Source organism: Pinus tabuliformis, chromosome 2_1 (genome assembly GCF_031772625.1).
Source record: "Pinus tabuliformis cultivar Carrire ecotype Pingquan chromosome 2_1, CPIR1, whole genome shotgun sequence".
NCBI lineage: Eukaryota > Viridiplantae > Streptophyta > Pinopsida > Pinales > Pinaceae > Pinus > Pinus tabuliformis.
The window spans coordinates 223,718,471-223,732,361 of record NC_142299.1 but is presented as its reverse complement, the minus strand read 5'-3'; the positions used below and the strand labels follow the sequence as shown (position 1 = coordinate 223,732,361).

Genomic DNA, 13,891 nt, shown 5'->3' with positions numbered 1-13,891 from the left:
TCTTATCCAATTAAAGGTTGCATGTCTTTTGATTTGATACATTTCTTTGCCAATAGAATACAAGTTGCGGGGTTTTACCAGAAAAGGTGAATGGAAAAGTTGAGTATGAGACTCGCTTTATTGCAGCAAAATTATGTTATTTCAGCTTTGTAAGTACATTTACATATGCCTGAGGATCTTGTACTTATGATTGTGCTTGAGAGAAAGTTGAAGAATGGAATACATGCATGAAAATGGTATGTATGAACAAAGGAATGTTGATGATTTCATTGTATTTGAACATGTATGTGTAATTTACTTGATGGTCGATTGCTTTGTTTAAACATGCATGCAATGTCATATTAACTTGGAAAAGTTGATTTTGATTGAAAAACGGAGATAATGATGAAGTGTTTCACAAGAGGTGGAATTCTTTCTACTTTGAAAAAGAATCATCAAGTTCTTTTTGTACATGCTTGACTTGGAGAGTTAGTTGTTTGAAAATGGATGTTTTTGTCGGCTTGTGATTTAGTCGAACATTTGTACACCAAGATGTAAGAGACATGATGTTGATTCACATAATGTGAATTTATGTCGTCAAGTTGTTTTTTGCATTATGTTGTTTTTGGCAAGATGTCAAAATAAGATTTGCAACAGCAAAAGTCGCCATAGAAGTGGTTTGACTTCTTGACACAGTGAAACATACTTTCATTGGTACATATGCAAATTTCAGTTAAGTATGCATATATTTATGATGTAATCTCATGTTTGTTTGAGCCACCTTGGGTCGATGATCAAGGAAGCGATGTTCAGCTACCTTTTGTAAACTTCTCAACAAAAATTCTGAATGAGTTCAAGGAACACAGTTCTTAACAGGGGGACCAGCACATCCAGGAAGGGAAGTGTTGACTACCTTCGAGTTTGGTTCAAAGGCACTAGCCATGCAAGGCAAGTGTATGAAGGCTGAAAAAAAGAGGGTGATGTACTCTCATCTACTGTACAGAACAGTATAACAGTCTTTTGGGGTCCAAAAGATTCCTAATGGAGAGGAGTGATCAGATATTGATCCATGACCTAAGTGATAGCTCAAATTTCAAAGTGTTCGAAAGAGTGTCGAACCTGAGCGACCGAATAGATCTCATCTTCCTGATTCTGGGGCCACGAAAGGTTTGAAAAACCGACATCGTATGAAGGAGTTATCGCAATTTGAAAAGTACAGTAAACTGTAATTTTTGGACATTTGACCAAAATTAATTTGGTTTTTGGAAATATTAAAAAATATTTCAATTATATTCCTTGGAATATTCCCTAGAATATTCCCTTTTGGGGACCAATCAAGTGCCGACATGTGGCAAGCTCGGAGGCCACCACGTGGCCTTGGAATGGTTATGTAAAATTTTGTATAGGTCCAGCAGAATCGAACCCACAACCTCCGACAAGACAGGACAACGCTCTACCACCTCCACCCGATGTTGTTTCTTAACATATAACATTTGCAGTGCATGTTTATTTTTAACGGTCGGAGGATTGGGGGTCAAGACTGCCAGCGGCCCCATGAAATTGTTCACATGTCCCGCAACATAACCGACAGTTGCAAATAATGTATATGCAATTGACGTTAATATGACTGCCAGATTAGCCTAACCGTCGAGGTTATATCGCCAGCATATGCACGCCCAACAGTTATGGTAACGGCTACCTCTGACGTTCAACTTGGAGGAGTGGAGAAATTTAAGCGGATATGCCATTTTAACTGGAGTTAGGTGCAGTTAACCAATTTTGGTGGAGTATCCCTAGGGGATATTGACTAAATGCACTCCAAGGGCAGTTTTCAACCATAGAGAGTGAAACAAGAGGCTAGCTAGGCTAATTGGAGCCTTCTGAAGCCAATGGAATAATCCATAGAAGCTGAAGAAGTCATCTTCATAGAGATTTTCATCTAGGAAGATTTTGGAACTCAAGGCCACCAGGAGTTGGAGGAAGTTGTAGGGGCTACCGGTACTCGTTCTCAGCGAACCAACAGTCATTCCTGACTGTAATGAGCCTTCTGAATCCATTGCAGGGATTTGCAGAAGCATTTGGAGACTTCTAAAGACCGAGATGCTATAGGGAAGTTTCAGGCAACACAGTGCCAACCGTGGAGGAAGGCCTAGTTTGGGAATATAGAGCTCATTTTGAGCAAATGATCAGTTTATTTTCGGTGTCTGATATGTGCTAGAGACAATAGATGAGGTTTCAGTGACATTTAAAGTACTCTGAAGGAGTTAGTGCCATCAAGAAGCTCGGGGTAGCTCAGAGCATTGATTGAAGGAATCAAGTCTAAGGGAGCTTAGATCTGTTTGCAGAGTGATGACAACCATGACAGGGATATAGATGGTATTCTAAGCCCATTGGTTCAGTTCAGTAACCTTTGGAGTTAAGTGTGGAACTTGTAAAAGAAACTTTGTCATAATCGCAAAGAGCCAAGTCAAGATGACAAAAGCTCAAGGAGATGTAGCCCACGATATTCGAGTGAACTCCTAGATTAAATTTGTTGTTATGTGTGGTTGTTTATTTACTGCATTATATGGTTGTTATATGTGTTTAATATCAGTATAAACAAATGGACTTAAAGCACTTAAACAGTTAAAAACAAAAGACATACACCTGTTTCAAGTATTTAATTCTGCAAATGTCATATATAAGCTAGATCATTTTTTTTGTTTAATGGAGTGGGAGGTTCTTGTAAGCATAACAAGTTATCAAAACCCCATTTCAGATCAGAATATGATGGACAAGGGGTTGTCCCCTTGTTCTCCACGTAGTAGACCTGTGGTGCTCCCAATAGGTTTGAGGGCACACAAATGACCCCATGGGTCTCCATATGAATCGGAGATTCCTGTAGATCCTCTGCAAGGGGCCAAGTGATGGAATGAATGTTGTCATGACATCATACAAGTCCTAGGACACCTACCAAAAGTGTGGGGCTCCTGTGGGAGCCTGCTGGGCATAATGTACCAAGCATATCACCATCATCCCAAAAGTGGATCGCTAGTAGTCTTTGAGCATCCATGAAGATTCGTGGAGTGTTGTCTATTGTTGTGAAGGCCCACGGCTCTCTATGCGCACCCTACATGTGTCAATGTAGACATTTGGGGGGGTTGAGACCCCATATAGGGAGACCAAACCCAAATGGAAATCGCCTGTAATCCTGCATAAGATCCAATGCGTCCCTTAGGCTTCCAGTACAATCATTCATTAAAATAATCAGGTAAGAGAGCTTACAAAGCATGGATATCAAAATGGGCACTTCATAATGGCATGCCCTTCCATAGTGGGCTTTGGCATGTACTAGTGTCTCCAAGCTTCAAAGGGGGTTAGCCAAGTACCTTATTAGGTGGTTTTAGCCCTTAGAGGAGATCGTATGCCCAAGGTACATCCCTTTAATGGGAGTGGCAAGTGACAAATAAGTGGAATGCAATAGCGAATGAGGGGCAATTCTGGGCCACATAATGGGGTATAGGGGTAGCTAGATAAGGGGAAGCCCACACCTAGGTATGTAATGTGTAGGAGGGAGAAATCATGGTACATGAGGTACCCCGACCTTGATTTTTTCACCCTTCTTTATATTCCTTTTGTCTTTTATGAATTTCTTTAATTCACTGCTCAGGGCTCAAAGGATAAGAGCATAATATGTAAGATATAGCAGTGATTACCCCCTTTTAGGTAGGGCGGTTCATTGCCCTCCAGGGGTTGGGACAATCATGGGATCCTGAATGATAAAAGAGGCTCATCTAGGACCCAAGGTGATTACCATGGATTCGGGTAGAGCTCATGCATTGGATTTTTCCCACGTGCTAATTATTTTGTCTCGGCCATCTTTTGCATTTTGTGGTACAATTTCCTGTTAAATGTGGCCAATTATGCTTTTCGCCTTTTCTTTTAATTGCTTCAACCTCTAGGGCATCATTCTAGGCCTGACCCAAGGTGGGGGCAAGGGGATAGGGAGGTTGGCCTTATGTGGACCCAAAATGGAAATGTGGACCCAGGTGGGAGAAAAGATGAATGGGGCCATAGTGAGTGGAAAGGGAGTAATATGTGCAAGTAATGGAGCGGGACCACGCACTCAAAGTCGGGGTTTCTCAAGTAGTACCACCCTAGAACCAAATGGTCAATAAAGGAGATCTCACAGGACTAAGATACAAGGGTAACAACCAAAAGAGATCAAGGGGACAATAGCACAAACTAAACCCACTCTTTCCGCCAAATTGCCCCATCAATCCACACTCAGAAGTATCCATGATAAGTAAACCCAATACTCAATTACTAAATGACAAGATATACCTTTAGATTCAGGAGGCCCACCTTCAAACATACGATCAATACAGGTGGGTGAGGGACCACATGGTTGGCTCAAGTGGTAGAGAAATGGTATAACGAGCTAGTAAGAGGCATCAAGGGATTGTTGCCTGCTGGCTGCCAGCTGGGGCTCATCATGGAGAAAAAATTCTCATGGGGATATCACCCACAAAGTGGTGGGTAACAGGGTGGAGGGTGGTATGCTTGGTTACATCAAAAAATAAAAATAAAAATAAAAAAGTAAAAAGACTATGATCTGTTTATGCCATAGCTGAGCATAATTTATATGCATTATTTTGTTGAATTATTTTGGTTTTCATATTTGGGAAATCAAATTTTGAAGTCGCTGGATCACCAGTTTCTCAAACTTTGCAGTAATGCCCGCTATGTTCAACACAATTAGCCCAAAAGAACAAGTCATTTAGAATTCCAATGAAACTTTGCAATAATGCCCACTATGTTCAACACAATTAGCCCAAAAGAACAAGTCATTTAGGATTCAAATATAGTTTTTCAGAAAGAAATTTTAATCCAAAAAGGCAACTCAAGATGTACAAATCAAAATGCCTCAGCAGATATAAACAAAGAGCTAAAAACCATGGATCAAAAGCCATTATTACAAGGCAAAACAAGGCAATTGTCATATGCCATCACAGAAGCGTCCAAAGTTATCCAATCTTATATGCAACTGTTTGATACAAAGCATGAAGTTGAGTATTCCATTTGTCTATGGCCTGGTATTTTTTCAAACCCTTGGATCTGCAAAAATAGAGGAAAACATTTTATAGCCCATCCATTAATTACACAAATGCAAACAAACTTATACGTGTCTATCCAAAGTTCAAACAAGCAAGAAATATTATACTACAAACAACACAAACTCCAAAAAGTGGGGCCATTGATAAATACCTAACATCACCCAGCTCTAAAAGCTGATTAACCTGATCAATATGCCCTGGAATTCGGCTATCTAAGATTAAAGACACAAGAAGTTGCTCCACATCTTTCTCTGGAATATTTAGCTCCTGGTCAACAACACATGAGAATGTTCAGTTTGTCCAAAGTTCAAACCAAAAACCCACAATCAACAATATTTTATACATTCCAGAGTCAAAGAAACTGGTCTTACTCTTTTAGTCACATTGACCTACTTTCAACCATTTTTTATGAATTCCAAAGTAATAGAAACTGGTTGTACTTTTTTGGTCCCATTGACCTACTTTTGTGGTCATCCATTGGACATCAATAAAATAATTTTATCTAACCATAGATATTTTGAAATTATTCCAAAAACCATGTCACTAGAGTTAGAAGTTAGAACAGCAGATGAATAAAACCAAGGAAACCATCTTAGCACCCTCCACCCTCTTCTTCTTGCATTGAATGCTCGTAAGCAATCACAGGAAAAGATCACAGAGCTGCCAGGGGTATACGATAAGGGCTGTTCCAGCTAAAAGGCAATTTTAGGGCATTTCCCTCCCTGTAATAAATTGAAGTGCAACTCCAAAGGCCTTGTTAGCAGAGGATCAGTAGCTCACCTTTGATACAAAGGGTATCCGAATTCTCGTATATGGCTTGATAAGCTTTAGAAGTACTTGTGTCCTTATGTTCTTCAACAAATCTTCAATATGGTTGCGAATGAAAGAATCATCCATTATTGTTGTTCTATTGCTCTGCAAAAAATAGAGGGAAGCTAGATACAGCTATTGTATGGATTGAAGAAAAAGATTATCAAGAAAATTTGCTTCAAATGAACCAGAATTCACTAACATCAAACAAAACTTAACCTTGAGTATTCTTTCAAACTCCAATATTTCATTTCTTTGGTATGCTGCAATAAGATTGGTCATGGCCAAGATCTCAGGGTCATTTTTATAGCTGCAACAAGCAGTATTTTTTTATTAACATAAGAAAGAGAGCACAACTTTCATTCCCAATAACAAAACTACTATAAGTTTTCAGCCTGCCAACTTACGGCTTTGCCTCCCGGGCATCAAAGGGATTCACTTCAGATTGCATCAGCATGTTTGCTAGAACTAGGTATCTGCAAAGGTACATTGCAAACTTATTTATCACAGTGAAACAGCACATCAGATAAAATAAAGAAAAAAAATGTCTCAACTAGAGCTTTTAGCAACCTACTTGAGGCATTGAATTCTGCGTTGATTCCCAGCTTCATCATAATTTCTGAAAGCTTCAAAAAAGTCTGTAGCTGCTTCAACCCATTGTCGTTCCATTGTATGCATTTTACCCCCACATTCATGAATAATGCCCATGATGCGGGGATGAGGTATCGCAGATTTGACAGTCAATGCTTTGTTGTACAATTGCTGCATCAAAGAAACTATTTTATCAGGAAGAAGCATAATATGTTATGCAAAACAAGGAAACAAAGAGGCAGCCTTACCAAGAAGCAGTCGAAGACCAATATTTCAGGACACAGTTAGGTCATTTAGGACTTCAGAAACAAATGTTTTACCTGTATTTTCTAACTCTTCCACCAGCAATTATTGATTGCAGAATCAGCTTTCGAGGTGTGTGTGTGTGTGACACAACATTTTCACCCATGCATAAAATTATTTCTTATTCTAAAGAATAAATCTATCAAAACACAGTTGCTTGAAGCTAACTTCTAGATCAGAAAGAAAAAGTGTTTTTCATCTTGACCCATCCACTCAATGTTATATAAAAGAGATCACATTGTTCAATGGTGATAATCATTCTTGTAACATTAAATTTACATTTTTATTCTTTTGGATATATGGCTTCATCCCAATGTTACCAGACTTGGAATCAACAATAAATCAGCGAGGCAAAAGAGCGAAGAGTTTTAATCAGATAGGGGAAAAACTGAGAAAAAATCGGTAAATTCAATAAATAAAGATATACACATATTGAATTTACATTTTTATTCTTTTGGATATATGGCTACATCCCCATGTTACCAGACTTGGAATCAACAATAAATCAGCAAGGAAAAAGAGCGAAGAGTTTTAATCAGATCGGGGAAAAATTGGGAAAAAATCGGTGAATTCAATAAATAAAGATATACACATATTGAATTAAAAAAAAAAAAAAACATTTTTCATTGATATTCAATAAATCCATGTCCAAACAATGCATAATATCAATAGATGTCCAAATTATCATGAATGAATAAGTATCTCATATATGTCGTCAGTACAAACATGATCCAAAGCACTGAGTTCTGGCTCCTAACCAGGACTACATAGAACCAGAAGTATCTGCTTCTAAAAGTCTATAAAATAATGCATATTAATCAGTAAAAAGTAGCAACTGAAACCTCTTGATTGTTGTTGAAATGATACGACAATGGTTTGCTACTGAAATCTCTGACAGAGCACACATTGAAGCTACACTAGAGCACATTGCACACTACGCCTCTATTACACAACACTATTACGCGAAGTAAACTGAAACTGAAACCATGCCTCTATTACCTTCCCAATGTATGAGTTGCAGGCCTGAGCAATGAGAAGTCAGTTACAGACTGACATTTAATTTTTAACCTAACTAAACCACGCAGTGAAAAATGCAGGAACCCTAAAAGTTAAAACCTGTGCTCGTCGAGTTGAGGGCTAAAAATCACCTAAATCGCAATTAATAGGTGAGTCGCAAGTCAAACTCACGATGACCATGAGTCAAACTTGGTCAACGCAAGTTTGACTAGCCCAAAGTTGAATTAGATCATTTGAGGGAAGAGCACAGTTTGACTCGCGATTAATCGCGAGTAATCGAAGATTCATGTTTCACTACTTCATCATTTTCTTATAATTTAATAATGGCTCCTATCAATACCATGACATATATCACATTCTCTCAAGAAGAAAATCATAACAGGAGGCATTTTTAAGCCCAAGTCAGAGAAGAGACCTGAGATTGAACTTTTGAACAAAAGTGTGTGGCTAAAGTTTAAACACTAGGGACAAGAGTCTCATGGTTCAATTAGAAGTCACACTGCAAAACAATATCTTTGACTTGGCAGGTATATTATTTTATTTGGGGTGGTTATGGAGGTCACTACCATGAGGTGTGTGGCACATGAGGGTCACACATGTGACTTGGCATGCTCTTGTACTTGGTATCCTTTCTATTTTTGGAGATTATTCTTGGAGTGTGCACATGTGGAAGGTTCCTCGCAATTTTTGGATATGCTTGGAGGGTGCACTTATGGATAAATTTCATGTTAATCTTGGATATATATATATATATATATATATATATATATATATATATATATATATATATATATATATATATATATATATATATATATATATGTATGTATTTCAACGATTTTGGCATGGTCAAAACCCTAATTATTCATTATCTTTTTGGAATTGCTTTGTGGAGATAATCTACTTGCTATTTTGGGGTTTTGACTACATCTTTTCTTGTGGAGTGCTCAATCTACATGGCATCTTGCACATTCATCCATAGAATTGGTTTCCTTACAATTCACGCATGTAGAGTGATTGCACATATACACAACCTTGGAGGATGCACTCCATGTGAAATTGACTTGGTTTGTGCCTATTTTTGGTGGTGCATCCCCTTCATAAGCACATTACTATTGCTTTTGGATGAGGGAAAATTGCCTTTGAGACGCTAACTTTCACATGTTGTAACATGATCAACCAATTTAAGACAGATCTAACTCCTTTATTAAAATATTTGTGGGACTTGTCATGGAGTTAGTTAGAAAATAATAATATTTTATCTGTATGAGAGAAGAGACTCACTCTCCTCTATATAAAGAGGAGCTCTCTCTACATTGTAATGGTGGAGAATGTGGGAATTGAGGAGATCTTCCCCTTGGGCTACATTTTACATCATTTTGGTAAGAATGATGGAGAATTTGAGGTATATTTTCATTTCATGTGAGTCTCTATTCTGCACTTATATTTTGTGTTTGATTTTATATTGAGAGACCCTTGAGCATGTTGTGATTGCCATTATAATGAACCATGATTCATTTTGGACAGAATAATGTGAGGATTCAACCCTCTTACGTCTGTTGTGATTATGTTAACCTACCACATAATAAACCCATTTTTGTTACAATAGTAATAGTTACCCACCAAAATGGGTAACCCTATAGGAAAAAAAATTGTCCTATTTTGGACAACCAACCAACTAGTAACCCTACAAATTTTCTCATTGATGATGATATGCCAGTTTCCTCCGTCATTTGCACCAGTCATGCACCTCTCACCATCTAGCATTCCTCTTGGATGAAAGTGGGCTACCAGCCTACCACTTAACAAGTACTACAACCATTTTGCAATCGAATGCTTTTACTTAATGTTTTGGGCATTTTAATAAGAATAAAGGGGTGATCTAGATGATTGACCAATTTTGATTTTAAACTTGTTCTCTCAACTTACCAAGGGGGCTAGTCTTTAGCCCTAGTCCAGTGGGACCTCTTCCAAGGCATTAAGGTTATAGGAGGGGCACCACTTAGGATACCTTGATTCAAATAGCATGTCCATTACCCTTTCCACACTTAACATATTTCACCTCATCATTCCTTTGATACCACCTCCATCCTTCAAGTTAACTATCATTGGTTCACTGGGATTTGGCACTCGCACATCCACATCCTTTAGTAGGTCTGGAAAACTTTTCCTTAGAGGTTGATGCAGCGAAAAGAATGAAAAAACATAAGATGGCCACAACAAAAGAAAAGAAAACATTAAAATGCAAAAGATGGACAAGACAAAAATTAGTGCATGGGAAAAAGCCTAGCACGAGCTCTACCCCCTCATTAGCCATCACCCGATTACTGAGCAATTCATGCTCCATCTCATCATAAGGAACCCTTGCACGTCTCAACCCTGATGAAAGAGAAATTGTCTCATAATTGCTATATCATAAAGAGAAAGCTTTGATCCTTGAGTTATGCACCAGTTAAAAGCGTTATCAAAAACAAGTAAAAGGCGCACAAAAGGGGTGGAAAAAGCAGGCCAAGGAAAGCGGTAACTTACATCTCCACTATTGCTCTCTCCATTACATCTATACACTCAAGATGTGGACTAGCATTAGTTGGTCCCCTGACGACTGTAAACACCTCCCCACCTTAAACTCGATGGAAGATGTTCAATTGCTAATCCAACCTCCCTTATAACAGTTGGGGAGATGGTATAGTAATAATAATTTATTTGTCTTAAAAACTAGAAATAAGTATCACCGTTGCGTTCATCTCGTCAAGACGAATCCGGTGATGTAAAATTTCACCTCAATCTGACCTCTAGATCAGAAGTAATGATCCTTTAAAATTTCGATGAATCTAAGGTTGCCACATCATCAACCCTACCACATGGACCCTCGTCAAGACGAATCCGGTGATGTAAAATTTCACCTCAATCTGACCTCTAGATCAGAAGTAATGATCCTTTAAAATTTCGATGAATCTAAGGTTGCCACATCATCAACCCTACCACATGGACCCACGTGGCCAATCCTCCCAGTGCCACATAGCAAGTTGTAATTAGCTATCGACCCGCTCCTTACACACCAAATCTTGGCTCTAAGCCTAGGCTATAACTCCCGGTGTGCCATCATTAGTTTCCTCCAAGGTGGACTTTTCGAGGTCTGACCTCCACTACCCCTGGGTTCCATTTCCCTAGAAAATACTCCTAGGCTACCCTAGTTGTTTCTTTCATGCGTACTTCATCGGGTTGCTCCAAGGTGGGACTACCGAGGTCAATCTTCCACCATCCCTGGCTTAACTCTTGGTGTTCCCCAAGAATTACTTCTGGTAAGCCTCTATTGTTTTCCTCTGGGGTCAAGCTTCCGCTATCCCTAGCGTGCTTCCCCGGCAATAACTCTCTAGGATACCCTGACCATGTCTTCTGAGCGCTTTTGATGTTTCCCTCTGGGGAAAGATAACTCTGGTGTATCACATCCCTCTACTCATCCTCTTGGTGATAGGGATAATCCATCCTTTAATCCTACCTCTTCCAAATTGAGGCTTCTTCTCAGGCCATGTAGATTGGGTTGAGCAGCCAAGACTATAAGGTTAAACCTAAGCCTAAGGTCACAACCACGCCGCTCACAGCAAAACTTCGCCATGCCCAAAATTAAGGTGGCTTCACCAGATCATAAGAAACATGCTTGATCTTGAATCCGGTAGTTTTTCGTAAGGTTTTTCTCCCTTATGACACTATGCGCCATTCACAAAATAGTTCTACCTTGCCCTGGCTGCGATGGTTCTACCTATGTTGCATGGGTTCCCGAACCCGAGGGTGGGGTTCTCGAACCCGTCCCGGGTTCTCGTCCCCAAGTACCGGATTCAGGTTCGGGTGCTTTTGAGAAGAACCCATAAGAACTTGGTTCTTCATTAAAAAATTGGGTTCATTTGTCTTGACGGGTACAGAGAACCCTGATGATGGGTACTTGGAACCCCAAAATCAGGTTCTTTTGGGTTATTTGGGGTTCATTTTAGTTTTTATATTTTATTTTTTAATTAATTTAATGGGCTTCCCCTAATATTCTAGGTAGCTAGTTCTTCATCTTGCGAGAGGAATTGGAGTACTTATGCCTTTATCCATTTAGTAAAGAGAAATATGTTGGGCTCAAAGAAGGCAAAGAACTTATTGTACGTTCATAGCACACCGTCTCATATCTCGAAAAGACCCTGGATACGAGGGTCCTTTCAAGAGATGGGATCAATACACAAACGATGCTATGTGTGTGGACGAGGAGATACAACCAGATGGCCTTATTGAGCTACCTCCAATTGCTATGGATGAGCAAGAGCCTCAAGATGAGAGTGATCCCTACCTGGAGAGCATGCTAACTGAAGATCTGAGTGATGTTGATGACATCGCTTGAGGAAGCCATTGTTCACTATTAGATATTTTTATTTTAGTATTTTAAAATTTCCCAGTTCTTGTTTGGAGATGCCTTAAGACAAATTTTGAATGTAGTATGACAATGGACATATATCATGATTCTTATTAATATGTAAACTCCAATTTGCACTTGATATCAAACTAGAAATTTTGAAATTTCATTGTGAATGTTGAATGTTCAATGATGTGCATGTTTAAATATTTAAAGTTTAAATCATAAATATTTTAGTTTTCTTGTTTAAAGTTGAAAAATATACAAATTCATATATATTATAACTTGTAAAATATAATATATATATATATATATATATATATATATATATATATAAAGTTTAAATCATAAATATTTCAGTTTTCTTGTTTAAAGTTGAAAAATATACAAATTCATATATATTATAATTTATAAAATATAATATTTATATCTATATATATATACCGCCGACGAACCCACACACCCTGTTTCGAAAAATGACGTACCCATCCCCGTCCCCACACCTGTACCCGTCCCCAAACCCACGTTTCCTGGCAACATAGGGTTCTACCCATGTCCAAACCTTCGCCAACAATTCGCCACAACCATTAGAGTTTGCTAAGGCACCCAACGGTGTTATCCCTCTTGAGCTTACCACAGGTTTCTCCTTTCAGGATCCATGGGTTTCACGAGGTACCAAGAAGGCCACAAGGAGACCAGTACTCCTTGAAGACCCACACTCCAATGCGCACCCTAAGGCTTGCAATGACCTGGCCAACAACACTGTGGTGCTTGTCGAGAGTCTCCATGACATTTGGCTATTAGCAGGGACTAGAGATTTATTCCTCCAAAAGGTAACATTCCCTGGAACACCATGGCTATCACCATCCATTCAAGCAAGAAGCTGCCACATCATCTCATTACCAAGATATGGCATAAATTACAGTGTTCAACCTAAGGAGATTCAATATCAATGCAAGTAGAACGAGAATGCATTCTGTTGAGAATGCAAGGTTGAAACATCAGGTCAACCCATCCTATAAGGTCACGCCCTAGTCATGAGAGCTCATAGATCCTTTAAACAAAATCCTTGTTCTAGTGAATGTGCATACCCATCACCTGGGCACACATTACAACGGGCTAAAGATGCCCCTCATGTAAATCACAGATCAATAAGAATAAGGGAGGAGGAAAATCCTCAGCGTTACCATATTGTAACAAGAGCCATGCCAGTGCAGACTATCACAAATGTAAGCATCATATTGTAACAAGAAGTCCTCTTCTAAATATTTTTGTAATCAAATCAAGCCTCTTATGGGTTATTCCAATGCCTTTTATATTCTTCATTGTCCATCGGTTAATTGTGTAACAGTAACAATACAATCACATATTTTCCTTGTGCATAGCAAACACCATTTCAACCAGAAATGCAACATACAATCATGTATTTTCCTTGTGCATAGAAACACCATTTGAACCAGAAATGCAACATAAAATCATTAACATGTAAAGGATACATAATAGTACTTATCTTGTGAGTTTTTTGGGCAACTGAGTCAGGGACTATGACTCTCCACCCAACTGTAGATAGTTGTAGCTAGTGCTCTCTTCGAGCTATCACCCTCGAGTCAAATTCGAGAGACTGAGAAGGTTTGCTCAAGGGATTGTCTACCAATTGTTGGTCGAAACAGAGACTCCAAAGGCTCTCCCCTTTCCACCCACAAAC

General features: G+C 38.8%; 1 protein-coding gene across 1 annotated transcript in view; it reads right to left on the bottom strand.

Moving 5' to 3' along the window:
- Window positions 1–4,895: 4,895 nt before the first annotated feature.
- The window catches only part of LOC149199545 (COP9 signalosome complex subunit 2-like), a 208,056-nt gene continuing 199,060 nt past the window's right edge, over window positions 4,896–13,891 (bottom strand). Inside the window, exons 7-12 of the mRNA XM_089399404.1 lie at window positions 6,460–6,647; window positions 6,293–6,361; window positions 6,105–6,195; window positions 5,856–5,990; window positions 5,227–5,342; window positions 4,896–5,076 (exon numbers count right to left, since the gene is read on the bottom strand). Coding sequence (XP_089255530.1) covers window positions 4,986–5,076; window positions 5,227–5,342; window positions 5,856–5,990; window positions 6,105–6,195; window positions 6,293–6,361; window positions 6,460–6,647 — 690 coding nt within the window. The 3' untranslated portion in view covers window positions 4,896–4,985. The remainder of the gene's footprint in view (window positions 5,077–5,226; window positions 5,343–5,855; window positions 5,991–6,104; window positions 6,196–6,292; window positions 6,362–6,459; window positions 6,648–13,891) is intronic.